At 40.6% G+C, this 17,440-nt stretch overlaps 1 protein-coding gene across 11 annotated transcripts in view; it reads right to left on the bottom strand.

Moving 5' to 3' along the window:
- Positions 1–16,970, bottom strand: part of Csnk1a1 (casein kinase 1, alpha 1) — a 36,085-nt gene extending 19,115 nt beyond the window's left edge. For 7 of the 11 annotated variants that reach the window (XR_386022.4, XR_386023.4, XM_011247048.3 and 4 more), the window contains exons 1-4: positions 15,333–16,970; positions 14,597–14,703; positions 2,816–2,942; positions 1,644–1,742 (exon numbers count right to left, since the gene is read on the bottom strand). Coding sequence is in view for 9 of the 11 variants with exons in the window: in XM_011247048.3 (XP_011245350.1) it covers positions 1,644–1,742; positions 2,816–2,942; positions 14,597–14,703; positions 15,333–15,455 (456 nt within the window). In the remaining 2 variants the exon portion in view is untranslated. The remainder of the gene's footprint in view (positions 1–1,643; positions 1,743–2,815; positions 2,943–14,596; positions 14,704–15,332) is intronic. The other 4 variants (NM_001357498.1, NM_001357499.1, NM_001357500.1 and 1 more) reach the window with 1 other exon arrangement.
- Positions 16,971–17,440: the final 470 nt, after the last annotated feature.

Here is a 17,440-nt window from a genome sequence, read left to right as displayed (position 1 = left end):
CTACGGAAACAAGACACTGAAGTAAGTGTCCAAGAGGAACATTTCTACTTGAATCATAAATGAAGCACTTCACTTCCGTCCTTTGGTCTCTCTCAAAACTGCTACAGATAAGCAGTGCTACAAATCATCTTCCTATCTGTACTGAGGACACAGATTCTAAAAATAGACTTCCCAAGACAACTATCTATGTGGTTAAACGCACTGTTCCTAAGATGGGGGAAAGAATGTGAGGTGTTACTATCTAAGCCACCATTAAAGTAAAGGCAAAAGCCATGTTTACTCACTGCTCTGTCACTATGCAGAACAGGGGTCATGTGGGCATATCGGGGGTTTAAGGACAAGGAAACAGGAAGGAGAGGGCTGGGAAATGGCCAAAAGAAGAGTCAAACTACCAAAACTGCAGGAGAAAAAAATTAAGACCGACAATTTTTTTCCAACCAATTACCAGGTTTTATGGTAATAACTAAGAACCTGGATGCTTCAAAGAGAGAAGGTACAATTTGGGGATGCAAGATAAATTATAAGGCTGAAAAGCCCTTAAATATATGAAATTAAGTGAAAAATCTAATTTCCTAAAACTTGGTCAGACCAACATTAATCTCTAGCATTAACAAGTAACACCAGTTCTAATAATGGCTCCCAGTTGGCATTCATACAGGCAAACAAAGGTAAACATTTACAGCTGGACCTAAAACACCACGCTCCCTACCTGGTTGACAAATGGGAAGTTTCCTTCCAAAAAACAAACAAACAAACAAACAAACAAAGCCCCCCTCCCCCCAGTTTGTCCTGAAGTTGAGAATTTCTGAGATCATGAGATCGGAACATGCTTCGTGCATTGCCAATGCTGCCTGTCTGCCCGAGCTCAACATTGAATGAATAATGAAAGCAATTCACTCAATAAAACTAAGCATTGCAGACAAAATTTCAATATAATTAGTTTCTAACTGCAATCATGCGTCATAACCTAACCACCCATATGTGGAGCAATCATCAGGAACCCCAATAAGCACTCATTTTGCTACACAGATGTTCAATTCACTAGTCAGTATTTTCCTGTAACAGCATGGAGGAGGGGTGGAGAACTCACCCAACCTGAAACCCAAGTAATAAACTGTAAGCTACTTTTGAAGCAGGCCCAAGAGTTATTCTTTTACATACACCAATCCAAGGACTGAAGAACTCTCAGTACCAACCACCCTCAGCCATAGTGACAGATGGGTCGGTAGCTGCCACACTGGCACAAGCGCATGTATTACAAAACCCACACTTTAGAGTCTAAGGTTAAAAATCTGACTTGTTTCATTCAGGAAGGATTATATGTAAGTGTTTTCACTATTTAAGTGAATGAAAACTAGATACAATTGTCTAAGTTAAGTATAGTTGATTAAATCTCATTAAAAAGCCCTTGGATTTTTATTATTTTCACATAAATAAACTAACCTTGGTTGGATCAATTGTAGAGCAACATATTTCAAGTTACTAAGTTAATAGAGTTAACTGACTTATCTCTAGCACAATCTCATAAGCAAATTACAGCATATTCAATTTACTATGGCTTTTTAAAGATTTAAAAGTTTATCAACGCAATTCATATCAATATCTTATTCTTTGTTTTTTCATGCAAAGAGCATTTAACTAACCTTATTACAGTGACGCCCAATACCCATTAGGAAGTTATCTGGTTTAATGTCTCTGTGTATAAAATTCTTTGTATGCACATATTCAATTCTACTGATCATCTGAAAAAGAAAAGGGGTAGAAGAGGTGATAAGATAAAAGCAAGCAGCATGAGTTTCTCAAGCACTCCAGCAGGCCAGATCACTGAGTCTGTAATGACAGCGCGAGAACACTAAGGCAAACAACAAAGCCCCCATTTATTATTTCAAGCCTGCTGGCTATTCAGGTCTAAACTAGTAATGGCTTTTGACCTGTTCTGAGTAGAAATGATTAAATACATGGGTTCCTGGATGTGGTGGCACTCGCTCTTAGTCCCAGCCCTCAGAAGGCAAAGGCAGGTGCATGGGCCCTCCATACCAAGAAAGAATAACTGCCAAGAACTACATTGCAAGAAGGCCTTTGCTTCAATCCTTTCCTATTCTTTCCCCGTTACTAGTGTGAACTCTTCTACCACAGAACCTTGACTAACTTGTTTTCGTACTTTTCTCTTCTTGACTTTAGGCTCCTAGAAAGGGCTGTTTTATCTACTTTAGTTTCTCCAGTGGTAAAACCTAAGGAGTTTGAAGCTAGCTGGGCTACCAAGAGGCAAACTCAGGGATTTGTTTTAATGCTATTAGTACTTTCAGACTTTTTTTACCTTTTTTTGTTTTGTTTTGTTTTTTTGAGACAGGGTTTCTCTGTGTAGCCCTGGCTGTCCTGGAACTCACTCTGTAGACCAGGCTGGCCTCAAACTCAGAAATCCGCCTGCCTCTCTCTCCTGAATGCTGGGATTAAAGGTGCGTGCCACCACACCCAGCTCAGACTTTTTTACCTTAAGCATCTTTTTACCTTAAGCATCAACTTGACTAGAATCATTTAGTTATTTGGGTGCCTTATCAGTTATTTATTAAGGGGACGGGGGAGTTCCTTGCTGTTCTTTGATTATCACAAACAGGATCTTTTATAAAGCCCAGGCTGGATAGGTAACTTCTCTTCAGTCGCCTGAATGCTGGTACTTTAAGAGTCTGTGCCACCATGTACAAAAAACAAACAAACAAAAAACTAAACAAAACCTAAAAACAACCCAATTCTATGAAATATTGCCATTTTATAAACAACCTTTCTAGTCTGTCTGTTTTGTCAAAAGTTCGCATACCTGGTCAGCTAACATAAGTACGGTCTTCATAGTGAACCTCCTTGAACAGAAGTTGAAGAGGTCTTCAAGGCTGGGTCCCAGGAGATCCATGACTAGTACATTATAGTCTTTTTCTTGCCCATACCACCTAGCAATACAAGAAAGGAGTCAGTACAAACATGTGTGAGCACTTAACATCCTAACATTTAAACTGTTTTTAAGGTTAAGGCTTGAAACAATTTCTTAGGCATGGTAGCTCACACCTGAGAAACTAAGGAGAATTGATGAGTTTTAAGCCATTCTCAGTTAAGAAGATCCTGTCTCAAAGCCAGATGATTGATATTGTTTATTTAACGTAACCTTTCCTCTAGTCACAAAACAAACTGAATAATCAACTATACTGTTACACACACACAAACTCATCAGCACAGCTCAATTTTGTAGCATTCTGCATCCTTTCCCCTGACCTGGGACAAATCTCTGTAATGAAGAAATGACTCCATCAGCCACCGCACAACACCTCAGAGAGGCTTATCATTCACTCATGTCTCCCTTTACACCAAATTGCACTTAGTTGTTTGTCCTTCTTTGCAAAGAACTCACATTTTTGCTTAGTTTGTATTATAAAAGTAGTATTGGCACACATGATAGATTTATCTGCTTGAGAAGAACCATTTACCTATCCAGTGCTATTATTACATTAAGTGAACTCCCCAATAGCTCAAGTGCGATCACTGTTAGTTTTACCTGTCCCAAGGACTGGAACTTACCACCCTAAGTTTTTTCACATTTTAATGTCTGCAAACACAGGTTCTTCTCTGAAATAATATGGAACCAACCTGGCTATATACAGCAAGCCTTTGTCTCCAGAAAAAAACTAAAATTGGTATAAATGACATAAAAGCCTAACCTGGCTTAGTTTCTTTGCTAATACCAATAGGTACTAAAGCCAAGATTTTTTGAAAAATAAAATCTGTGAATGTTGACTGTAACACCAGCCTTCAGGAGCCTGAGGTAGAGCTTGAGTCCAGCCTATACTCCAGGGTAAGATAAGATCCTGTCTCAAAGGCCCAGAAAAAGCATTACTTACAGGTATCTAGGATACTACTTCTTAGGTATTTTAATGCTAATTCTTTTTTTTACAGTATGCTACACTGTTGATAAACAGCATCCGTATTAACACAAGAATACAAAGGTATAATGTTCCCAGGAAGGAAAGCTGGTGGTTTGGGAACTCAGGCCCTGCTAGGGAAGCTTCCACAGTTATATTATTGCTGACTGGAGACTATATGCAGATCAGAAGGCTGGTATTTCTGCTTTTGAAGTTGTTTATTTCAATTAATGGTCTTAGATATTCAATACTATCATTGCTTCAATACCATCCATCAGAACTGTAGTGTATTTCCAAAAGTGATATTCAAAAGATTTAGGAAATACAAATAAAGCTCAAATCAATTGGCTCTAATTTCAGACCACTGCTGTATTGCCGACTAGAGACTGCATGCAGATCAGAAAGCCTTCTAAATAGTCTTATGTCCACACCACTGCTGCCGTCAGCTGCAGTCAGAGGCTTCCTTTGGAAGTGGGTTATGTGCTAACTGTGGAGACTCTAACTGGGCAAAGTGCTGACATTAACTGTTGAAAATGGGTCTTAAATAGGACTTCTATATCTCATTCTCCAAGGCCCAGGGAGCATCCCCAAATGATGTCAGAGCTAGAGTAGCAGGGCATGTTGTGGAACACTGTCTTCTGGCTAGGTACTTACTCTTGACTTCTCTCATCAGCCTAAAGCCTTTAAGCACCACGCAAGTTACTGCTTATTTATGAATCTGATGTTTACAGTAGCTAACAAGACATAGCTGAATAATAACTTCTTTAACAATTATCTTTGTTTGCTATGCGATATGTACGGTCAAATAAGATGTGTCAGAGAAAGAATTACAGGATCCCAACTTTATATGATGACTTAAACACTAAGTTCCAAAAAATAAAAAAATAAATAAATAAATAAGACTGATCCTTACATTGTACGATAAAGGGAGTTGTTGCAGGATAATTGATCACACTGTGAACACCAAGATTGTTATTTACTGAAAAGCCGGTCTCTAGCTGTATTGTGGCTGAGCCCTTAGCACACACCTTTAATTTTTCTAGCTGGAATACAGACACACCCTTAGTATATACCTTTAATCCCAAACAAAAAAGGTAAAGTTTGTAGAATGAAGGACCCATGTTTGAAAATGATGTGGCAGGCAAAGTGGCACGTCAATAAAAAAAAAAAAAAAAAAAAAAAAAAGAAAAAAAGAAAGCTTGACAGAATAGGATATGCCCAGCTCTCAAGAGAAGAGAGGAAAGGGGAGCTCCTTGAGGGGCAGGGAACCAGGCATTTTTACTGGGAGGACTTTACAGACAGCTCAAAAAGAGCGAAAAGAACAAAGTACACACAGATAAAGACAGAATAAGCCAGAGAATGAGAAGGAACCAGAAGATCAGAACAGATTGATAGTTAGAGGCCAAGCAGAACAATTCAGGAGAGGACAAGAAAGAGAAGCCAGACGGATTCAGTCAGTTTGGAGATCAGCCAGCCAGAAATCAATCAGAAAGAACTAAGAATGGTGAGCTTATTCAGCAGCAACTCTCAGAGGCTGAAGACATTCTAGGGCTAGAAGCTTCCATGACTAGGCCTAGGTTAACAGAGCAGTAAGCCTTCAGACAACAATTTTTACTTGAGAGTAAGTTACTTATAATGAGTCAGGTGAAAGCATGAATGGTCACAATAAACTGCAGGTAACCAGTATGGGTCCTATACAAAAAGGAATCAGTTACGTTATCTTCTTCTTCACTAGTTAATTCACTAAAAAAAATTTTATATCCATTATTTTACTTATGTCTTTCTTGGTTAATGCAATACATTCTTATTAGACTACTTAAAGTTTGACAAAAATCACAATGAATAAATTTTTTGGCAGTTCATGTTGTCACTACTTTAAACACTGCTAACAGTGGTAGTACTATGGGGCAAAGTGTAGACAACTGAAGGTCAAGAGATTCAAGTACTAAAATACACATACCCACTGGAAGTGGAAAATACAGCTATCATCTGCATATCAATCACAAATTATTAATTGTCTTGCTCTTTTGCTTGGGTGCTGTAGATCAAACCCTGGGGCTCCCAGATGCCAAGCAAGCACTTTACCACTACTGTTTGTCCAAGCCCCTGATCTGTATTCTCCTAATAGACAACTAACCATACACATACAGAAAATAAAATTGTTGGTGTCTTGCAGCCAGCAAGGAAATAGAGAATAAGTGCTAATGGGTTCAGGGTACCTTTGAGGAGTGCGATGAAAATACCCCAAAACTGGATTACAGTAATGACTGTACGACTCTGTACATGACAAAAATAAGTCATACACATTAAACGGGCCAAGCTTTTCATTAGCAAACTATCATTTAAAGTTATTTCTAATATTTCTTCTATACTCTAATTAGAAGTTATAGAAATCTTAAGGATAGTTGGGAGTATTTGTGGAGGCTTATGACCATAATATTTTAACAGTTGAGAGAGGCTGTGAGGGAACTATTTCTCATGTCAGTATTGAAAGTATTAAGTAGTGGGCCATACCTGTAGTCCCAGTATTCAGGAAGCAGAGGCACGAGGATTGCCAACTTAAGACCATCAACTCTGCATTTATGTACGTGTGTGTATGGATGACTGTGAGCTGCCACCCTGGTGCTTGGAATAGAGCTCCAATTTTCTCAAAGAGCAACAAATGCTCTTACCCAAGAAGAGATGGTGAGCCATCTCTTCACCCATGTCATAGGGCTAATTATTATACATGGTTAAGGTCTGAGAAAGGCTCACTTCACTGGATTCAAACAGACAACCTTAATGGTATCTGTCCCTTGAATTTGAATGCTGGCAAGTTTTATGTCAGCTTTTACATATGACAGAGTCATATGGAAGAGGGAATCTCAATCTGTAAAATGCTCCCACTAGACTAGCTGTGGGCAAGCCTGTGGTGCAGGTCCTTGAAGTCCCACCTAGGTGGTCCTAGGTGCTGTTGTAAAGCATTTTGAGCAACCAAGCAGCAGCAATCCTCCATGGCTTGATTTTGCCTCCAAGTTCCTACCCCGACTCCCCTCGGTTGTGCTATGGAATTCTAAGCTAAACTCCCAAAGTTGCTTTTGGTCAGGATGCTTTGTCATAACAACAGACACCTCTAATTAAGACACTGACCAATGGAAGCAACTGAGTGCTTCTAGAGTCTAGTTTGAAGCTTATTCTTTCTTATATATTATCCTCTTGAAATTAAGAAAACTCTCATGCCCTTACACATTCAATCTCATTTTGAGAGTTAAACATGGTTGTCCTAATTTTCAGAGGAAGTCAAAGTTACTGGTGCCACCTGCTTTGACTCATGACACATACTCAAAAAACAAAAATTGACTCTTCATTGAAGTGTGCCTATTTTAAACTTGCTGATACACAGTGGAAACTCATAGGAAAAAAAAGCCTTTTATATACAACTTACTTAGATATGCTATATAAGCATGTTTATAAGTTTAAGTATATTAACTTAACCAAGACAGTTTCAACCACTATAGACTTATTTGAAGCTAATATTCATTTCTGGATTAAAATTGCAGAAGTTCAAAACTGAAACACTGATTCCACCAAGTACAATTTGGTGTTAGGAATAATTTAAACATGGTATCAACAGCACCCCCCCCCAAGCCAATTCCAGCCAATAAATAATAAAAAGCATTAAGAACAGACAGATGGAGACAGGTGTGGTGGCACAGGCACACACCTTTAATCCCAACACTAGGGATGCTAAGGTTGCTGGCGCTTGAGTTCAAGGCCATCTTATCTCACTGCATAGTAAAACCCCCATCTCAAACTAAACAAAACAAAAATAAATAATAAATGAATGTGAAGAAAAGAGCAAGTAGAGAATGATAGTAATAAAAGCATAAACTCTAGTCAAGAAGGGTCTTGCTACATTTTTACCAAGTACTACATATGACACACTTTTAATGCAACTATTTCCAAGCTTTTCAACTTCAGATAAGGGAGGGCAGGACAACAATTTCTTAAAGTTCACTTGTAAATTTCTCCACTGTACATTTAAAGGCAATACAAATTAAACATGGGACAATTTATACTACCTATACTTCAGTCACTGTAGCCATTTTCTTAAAAAACAAACAAGCACAGAAGTGGATGCTCACAGTCAGCTATTGGATGGATCACAGGGCCCCCAACAGAGGAGCTAGAGAAAGTAACCAAGGAGCTAAAGGGGTCTGCAACCCTATAGGTGGAACAACATTATGAACTAACCAGTACCCCTGAGCTCTTGACTCTAGCTGCATACGTATCAAAAGATGGCCTAGTCGGCCATCACTGGAAAGAGAGGCCCATTGGACTTGCAAACTTTATATGCCCCAGTACAGGAGAATGCCAGGGCCAAAAAGTGGGAGTGGGTGGGGGTGTGTGGGGGACTTTTGGGATAGCATTGGAAATGTAAATGAGGAAAATACCTAATAAAAAATTAAAAAAAAAAAAAAACCAAACAAACAAGCATAAAAACAGCACACACCACACAAATACCCAACATAGCAGCCCCCTACTTGGTATTGACCTACACATTTTAAATGGTTAAGATAGTAATTAAACTTATAATTGGCTAAAGTATGTGTGTGTGTGTATATATATATATATATTTTTATGAATGACAAGGTCTCACATGTGGCCCAGGTTGATCTAGAATTCTGAAATTACATGTATGTTCTACCACACATGGTGATGGGACATTAAATTTCAGTCACACAACAGTTTCTTTACATCAGTATTCAAGGAAAAAGAGTGTTAGCCCAGTGCATTAGCCAGTCTTAGTCTAATACAAGTATTAGAACTGGAGAACATTTCAATTAGAAGCTAAGGAACTTCCATACTCGCATCAATTACTTCTAGAATTCAATATGTAACAGTGCATATTCCTACAGCTGGACTGAAAAAGCAAACACATAAAATGAAGTCACAGTAAGAGCTTCTTTATACTCGAAGCCTAGCAATGAGACCGAGTTCAAAGCATTGTAGGATGCACACAAAACACAATGTTTTAAATTCAGTTTTAGATATCTCCCTCACCAAACAACAAAAATCACCACATCAGTTGGTTGTATGAGGTTAACCGTATAACACTCTAAGCACAAAGAATCCATTATAATTTTTCAGAGACAAGAGTTTTTCTGGGTACCCCTGGCTGGTCTGGAACTGTAGACCAGTTAGGCCTCAAACTTGAGACCCATCTAACCCAGCTTCCCTCCCAAGTGCTGGGGTTAAAGGCATGAGCCAACTCCAAGGTCAAGGTCTTACTGATATTGTATAGGAACAATAGGGATAAATTAGCTGAGCAGATAGGCAATAGTTATTAAAACCCTACATAGTGTACTATGGTTGTTTCTGTATTTTCCACACCTGAATCACCCTGTAAGGCCTTAAATATCTATGTCATATACTATATTTTTACACGAAACTACCAACCTATAGGACTCTTGTGATGATTAAAAGAGGTAATATATAAAACACATGGACAGCGTGTCTCTTGTTCTTCATTCTATTTATTTTTTCAAAATATTTACATGTATCACAGTGGACTGATCACAGAAGAGGAGTTGGAGTTTCTGGAGATGGAGTTAGTCATTATCTACTCATAATAGGTGTTGGGAATATAGCTTAGATCTCCTGTAAGTGCAATACACATTCTTAACTACTAAGCTCTTTCCTGTTTGTTTGTTTGGTTAGCTTATTATTGCTGTTATTATTATTACTATTATTATTATTGAGAGCAATGTAGCTCAGGCTGTTCTTGAACCTCCTGCCTTAAAAATTATAGAATTCTAAGTTCAAATACAGTTGACTTTTGCCTTTTCCATTTTCATTTAACATTTAATGCTTCTCAACTAATTCTTTCTGTATGGCACTTTCAAAGTCCTATTAAAACAGCTGCACTATGTTTCCACTCACAGGTCACCAAGACTAGGGAATGGCAATATTCTAGGTCTTTAGAGCGGGAGAATCAAATTGAAGTTATCAACTGAGTATTCAAGCTCTGCAAGCACATAATTCTTCTGTCGGGTAACTTTCACAGAGTGCCATGGGTGAGAAGCAAACTAGCAACCTGAAGGCTTTGTTGTTGTTAGTCTTTCATCAAATTAGAAAAAAAGGACACACAACTATGATATAAAATTACCCTAAAAAATAGTCACAGGTTGTAGTTTATAAAAGATAAGCAATGCATATACATAATTCTCCTATCTCTATAAGGGCATACATTTGTCAACACTAATTCAAACACACATTAGCATCTTTGCATTTCATTATATATAAATATATCTAAGCCTTAAACCAAAGTAGATATTTTTATTCCCGGTAGCTACAAAAGATACTCAAGTAACTTAATGACCCACTTTAAAGAGTGAATTGGTGAAAAGTAGTGGGGAGCACCCTTAATCCCAACACTCTGAAGGAGGAAGGAATATCTGGGTCAACCTGGTCTACAAGGCTGAGTTCCTGGTTAGAAACGTTACATGGTGGGGCCCTGACTCAAAAAGATGAAACAAATTCTAGACGTCTCCCTATACTTTTTTTTCCCCTTATTTGCAGATCTCTAAGCCAGATTTTGTGCTTTTTTTTTTTTTTAATTTAATTATGTGTGGATGGAGACAGGAGAACTGTGGATAGTGAATGAGAGTGTGTTTCTCTCAGTATCAAATAAAGGCGTGGAGTGTAGAGCAGGCATGATATGACCTTGACATGGAGGTGACAATGGCTCTCAGGAGAACAAGGAGCCAGGAACTCAAAATTTAATTTGTATCTGGTGTTCTTTTTTAATTTGGGTCAGTAGATATTCTCTCAGGTTTTGTCAGGCTCAAAAACAGCATCCCACAAATTAACAATACAAAGCATTTCTAGTACACTCGTATTTAGGTACACTTTGAAAGAATCAATTCATAACATTTTCAACAGCTGTTTTCCTCTATAACATTACAACTTTATTCACAACATACATACTTGAAAGCAGAAGATTAAGATTGCAACTGTTTATAGCTGGGCGTGGTGGCGCGCACACCTTCGATCCCAGCACTTGGGAGGCAGAGGCAGGCGGATTTCTGAATTGGAGGCCAGCCTGGTCTACAGAGCGAGTTCCAGGACAGCCAGGGCTACACAGAAAAACCCTGTCTGGAAAAACCAAAAAAACAAACAAACAAAAAAGACTGCAACTGTTTAAACGCCTTGTAGCAGTGAATATATTAACTAATGCTTCCTAAATGCAAATGCAGGAAGATGTGGTTTTAAAGCACAAGCAAAAATTAGTTTCCCATCTCCAAACCATTTTCTTAGATACAGTTTTCCTATAGAAGTAATATTTTTACCACGTCTTTCTAGAGAGTTCATCTAAAAGGGACCAGAAGCTGATGCATTTATTAGTCTTGGAGGTAGTTTTATAAAAAAGTATTTAATGGTTAGACTTTGACATAGCACCAAAAGAAAATGTTTGTGAACTATCACCTGGAAGCAGGTCTTAAAAACGCATGAACTGAAAGATCTGCAATTAAGCAATCAAAAACACTTTAAATAGGAAATCTTTATTCACACCAAAACTTCCCAACATAAAAAGCTGGGAAGAAATGAGTTTCTTACCCAGAAGAATACATTTCCCATTTGTTCCTTGGGAGTAAAAAAAAAGTGTCATAATGTGAATATATGCGCAAAAGTCTGGACGACCGGAGAGCATCAGATTCCCGAGCTGGAGTTAGAGGCAGCGGTGAGCAACCCCATCACGCCAGGAGGTGCTGGGACCTCGATGCAGAACCTTAAATGCTCTTAGCTGCCTCCTAAACATTTCTTTCTCTTCAGCACTCTCCCCACCCTCAACAGAACTAAAACCACATAAATTAGTAATTTTAATTGTATTGGTGAGGAAGCTGATGAGCCTTAAGGAGTTTAAGAGACTGACTCTAGATCACCCTAGCTTCAAGTCTTGAGCAGATATAGAGCTCAAATATCCAATCCCTAGCCAGTTCCACTTAGGTAAGAACTCTTCTTGTTTATTAACACTGTTCTTCCTTTAGTAAGGTGAATTGACTTGAGAACAGCACATAGGAAAGGAATATAAAAGTGACAGTAATTCTAGAGGAGCTTCCAGATGTCCCACAGGCCAAAGGAATTAGTTTCCTGTACCACACAACTGAATGTCACACACTTGAAGGCTAGACTTCTAAGGGCAAAAGGTACAGAGGAAGAGAGAGGCTACCACCTTCGTAGGCCACAACTAATTCTCTTTTAGGATATACCAGATTCTTAAAATCAATCTTATAAACAGATTATGTGTACATACACAAACTAAAGTATGAAAGGGGGATGGGTATAATGAAGTAAAAATTTATATATTTTTAAATTATATCAACTAATGGATAAAACAGACTGCTCTATTTAGCAGCTTAGTATTTAATATATATATGTGTGTGTGTGTGTGTGTGTGTGTGTGTGTCTATCTATCTATTATGCACAAGTGACATAGAAATACTGAGGAATATACAAAAAGAATGGGAAAATGCTACTTCCCTTTAAAACCAACGACTGCTTAGCTAGGGTGGCCAGCACTATACAATGAAACTCTTGTCTCAGAAATAATTAAAAACAAACAAAACCAAAACCCAACCCACCATTTGTTTCTATGTATCCATTCCTCCCATTGCTGCATACTCCAGTCCACGCTCTTGCCCTCCCTAATTACCACTCTGCTTTAGGAACCACTCCCAGAAGCCAGCTAGACTTGGATACCCTCCCCAACCAGTCCACCAAGGTTTCTTCCTGAAATCAGTCTCCTTTCCCAGGAAGCCTTAATTTAAAAGGCTGGCTAATCTATTTAGCCACACCCACAGAAAGTTTACAAAGGCCTTAACTCTCCCAGAACTCACCATTTTATATATAGTCGGCACCTACTAGTCTGCTCCCAAGTCAATGTATTCATCTGCTTAGTTAGTATATTACCCACTGCCCTTAATGATCGGTATCTGCAAGGTCCTTAAATAAGCTACTAGACTAAACACATTAGCATTTGTTTAGCATTGAAAAGGCAATGACTGGTTTTTTTTTTTTTTAAATTTACAACTCTCCCAACTTAAGAGTAATATGAGAAAAATCAAACACAAATGATACAGGTTGGTTGTATTTCTAAGAAATTCCAGGAAAAACAATGGCAATGAAAGCAAATCAGTGGAGGCCGAGGGCCTTATTTCCTCCCATGATCGCAAATATTAGTAGGGACAAAAAAATGTTCAGAAAACTCAAACTTGGATCTCCTCCAATTTCATATTCATCTCTGCACATAAATCTGGATTATTTTCAAGGAGCTCACTTACAAATGACCAGTGGTGTATTTATCTCCCAACAGCTTTATTAAAACGTTTCTTTTTTTAAAAATGTTTTTAAAAGTATTAGGTTGAAGACAATTCTTTTAAGATTGGTGGGGTGGGGGTGGGGGAGCCAGGGGTGGCTCCATGCTTTGTTCCCAGCACAGAGGAAGCAGAGGCAGGGTGATCTCTAAGGTCCAGGCCCAGGGTGGTTGGTCTACACCGCCCATTCTAGGTAAAGCAGAGGGAGGGACAGAGGGAGGGAAGAGAGAATACATCATGTAGTCGTCCAGTTAATTCTCAACTACCACTCTGTTTGCAAATGTTATCTTTGAATACTGCTAGGAAACAGGTGAGATTTAAAACTATAATTTTTAAAAAGGTTAATTTCAAAAGCAAAATTTAAAGTTATTCTAATAATATTTAAAAATCTTTGGAAGAGCAGCTTCTATCCTGGTTATTTCTATTTACCATTCCCTTCTAGTTCCCTTTAAATGTTACCAACAAAATAACTCAACAGGTTGAAACTATTTATCAAACTGTTGTCAAGTGAGGCTTTCTTTTATACAGCTGACCACAAGACTTCAACAGTTGGTGCTGTTCAAAACTGCTTTTGCCATTACACATAAAGTTTGTAGGCAATGAAACACAGCAAACATTACCATTCACAAAAGCAAAAGGCAATGAACACATTGGGCAGGGATAATAAGAATTTTACATGAGTACAATTTCACAAGTTTATGTCGCATCTGCTGCAGAGATCACATACTGTAATGCCGTCCATCTCCTCCCCAGAATCTCATGGCCTTATGAAACTCAATTCTTGGCTTTTCAGGGTTAACCCATTTTAGGCTGCTAAAGGAAGCTTATTTTGTGATTCCAAGCTGAGAAGAAGGCAGGAATATGGGGGTTGAGTCACGTCGCTCCGCCATTTTCTAAGCGGAGGAGGAAGACATGTTGGAACAAAAACACAACAAAAGAGCAGCCATTTCCCAAACCAGCTCCGGGAGCAACCCCAATAGACTAAACTCTGTTACATCCACACCTTCAAAACCACTTCAGGGGACAAATGTATGAACACCAAGGGTATATCTCCTTAAAAATACCAAGAAGCCAACCCTTCTGTGTAGGGACCAAAGACGACCTGCAGAGTTAACTGCAAATGAAAGCCCTGGGAATCGGAAAAATGACAGAAGCTAAACGCAGCAGTGCAACAAACAAAATTTCAACTAAGTTGGAGAGATAAAAATTACCCAACGATTACGGTTAACTGTGGAATCTGGAGGACCCAGCACCAAGACCGATTCATCGGGTCCAATTACCAGCCTCAACCCCTTTCACCATTTCGCAACTCCCTCTGTGCCCAAAGGTGCTTACCGTATGTGAGGGATGCCAACCCCACCTTGAAGAATCTTATACAGTTTGCTCTCGTACAGCAACTGGGGATGCCTGGCCTTCTGGGATTCTAGTTTCACTGCCACTTCCTGCAGAGGAAAGGGGACGGTGGTATCAAAATCCCTACAGATTCAAACTCACTTGGGAAACGAGAAGAAATGTTACCAATGCTTGCTTCTCTGGTCGCCACTACAAGGACGTGAAAAGATGGGAAAGCTACCTTAGTAATTACAAAACACAAGCAGCCTCAAAGGCCTTTTCTGGGGGGAGCAAAGGCGAGCCCCCCCCCCCGCAATGTCCTCTAAATTTAAAGCGAATGAAAGGAGTCGTGCAGAAAACAGCCAACCTTGGAACGTTAGGGCGAGACTTTTTAAAGGAAAGTGTTCTAACTGGAAAAAGAAACCCGGGTTAAATTTAAGAAATACAAAGAAAACCACGGCGATCATACGACTTCGCCCTTCTCATCTTAAATAACTGTTCAAGTGAGATACTTTGAACAAGGTGGAAAACCTCAGAGTTTACCCTGACTTTCTATCGGGTTTTTCCTTTTTAGGGAAATAAGTGGGGGAGGCTGCTAAGCCAGGAAAACCGGCTCGCTCCGGACTCCCCTGTGCGTGCGTGCGTGCGTGCAGTGGGAAGAGGCTCGGAGTACTTAAGGGGGTTGGGGTGAAAAAAAAAGCCCAGCGTTAACGTCCCCCCCCCCGAACCGGGTGATTACCTCGCCATTGGTGATGTTGATCGCTAGATAAATGTCCCCGAAAGAGCCAGATCCGATCTTCCGCACCAGTTTGTATTTTCCACCGACGATAAATTCGGCCTTGGAGCCGCTGCTGCTCGCCATCCTGAGACGCGAAGATGGAGGCGGGGGGCCGAGCCCCGACACCTCAGGAAGAGGATGGAAGCCTCCGGGGCTGTTCCACCCGCGGCAGAAGTGAGAAGCGCGGCGGGCAACCTAAACCCAAGGCTCTGTCGGCGTCACGGGGCGCACAGGCGGCAGAGAGAAGCCGGATCGCCGCCGCCGCCGCTCGCTGAAGGGCCAGGCCGCGGTTCGTGAAGGGTGGTCGCGGCTGCTGAAGCTCGGCCGCTTGTTGTTCTCGGGCGGCCGCCGCTGATTTTTTTTCGTGGTCGCGGCGACGTCGCGGGCTGGGAAAGGGGCGCGGTGAACGAGGGCGGGCGGTACCGCTGCCACCACTGCCGCCGGCTCCGGCCCGGAGGGAAGCCGTCACTCCGCCGAGGCCGCCATCTTGTTACTCTAGCTCCAGCCAACACAAAATGCCCCCAGTCCCCGGGAGCCGCTTCTTCACGGCGCGGAGCACTCTGGGAAAGGGAGCTCGGGCGCTCTCTCCGTAGGGTGGGCTGACAAGGGGAGGGCGGAACCGGATTCGCGACAGGCGCAGCCCACGCTCCCGGCGTCACCCAGTCACGCCCAGCTGCGCCTGCGCGCTGCAATGCCTGCAGACTGCGCAGGCCCGGTGCGGCCTGTCTTTCCCACCCCTCCCACCCCCCGCCCGGGCTCACTTCCACTTCCGGCCGGCGGTGGCTCTCTTCGTGCTACCTGTTAGTCACTTCGGACCCCGGGGGCTGTGTCTTGCTGTGCGTCAGGAGAACGCGTTAGGGAGTCACCTTCTTTTTCAAATGTGGCCAATGAAAGCTTCTGCCCTCCTTGGGCGTCGAGTGATCTTTCTTTCCGCGTTTGAAGCGGTTTATAGCCTTTGATCCTTTTTTTTTTCCAGGTCACTCTGGGGCCGTCCCCTTTTGCAGCACAGTGGGGTCGGAATAGGTCGTGGCCTCAGACGGAAAGAGAAAAGCTACCCTGGGCGAGCTAGGTTTAGGAAGTGGTTGGTTTAGCTTACTAGTAATTAAAAGTCCAGGGCTCCTGAAGTGTTGCTAACTCCCCTCCCCCCATTTTTTTAAGGGCGCATAAAGAACCTGGAATTAGTACTCTCTGTTCGTATCCCTTTGAATACACTGGATTGGAAAGGAACAATTCTGATAGAAACTTCATAATATTATGCATTGAACAGGAAAACTTGACAAGAAAATTGCGCATAGTAAAATTTGTTATACCGATCCCCAAAGAAACAGTTTCGTCTTGGGTCATGTTGAGAAGTACAATATTAATGCAAACGGTACGAATAAATATTACAAAGTAAAACCGACGTTGCTTAAAACTTAAGGTAATTTTTGATTTAAAACGGATAAAACAGGACTTGACCATATTTTCAGGTACAAAATTTTTTACTGAAAATTGAGTGTGAGAATTAAGGTTTACAAAAGCTTCCTCGGGTGCTATGAAACACGAATATAGCCTGGTTTGTAAACATTTAAGTCAACCCTAAAATAAACATTAAAATGAAAAAAATGACGTATTTTTATTTCATGGGTGTGTGCATGCATGAGTTTTTGTGCATCATGTATATGGATGCAAGAGGGAACTGGTTCGCATGAACTGGAGTCACAGGTGCTTGAGAGCCATCTGATGTGGATGATCTCCAGGTGCTCTGCTAGCATAGTTAAGTGCTCTAAACCACTGAGCCATCACTCCAGATCAAGGGAAAATGGGGAAAAAAAAAAGTTTGAAAACTGGTACAATAGTTAGAAACAATCTATCTAGGGCTTAGCAAGAAATTCTGAAGGATGAGCAAACTAGGATTGGCCAAAGCATACATGAGAGTCACACAGACACACACAAGGTGGAGGGTAATAAATGCTCAGTTGGTGTGGTAGGGAGAACTAAATTGGGTGGGTTTAGATAGGTACAAATCTAGCAAAATGTTCCACAAAATTATAGAAGAATAGTATGTGTTTCTCATCTAATCTAATTTC

Source organism: Mus musculus, chromosome 18 (genome assembly GCF_000001635.26).
Source record: "Mus musculus strain C57BL/6J chromosome 18, GRCm38.p6 C57BL/6J".
Taxonomy (NCBI): domain Eukaryota; kingdom Metazoa; phylum Chordata; class Mammalia; order Rodentia; family Muridae; genus Mus; species Mus musculus.
Note: the sequence above shows the minus strand (reverse complement) of the source record. Positions and strands in the feature narration are given on the sequence as shown.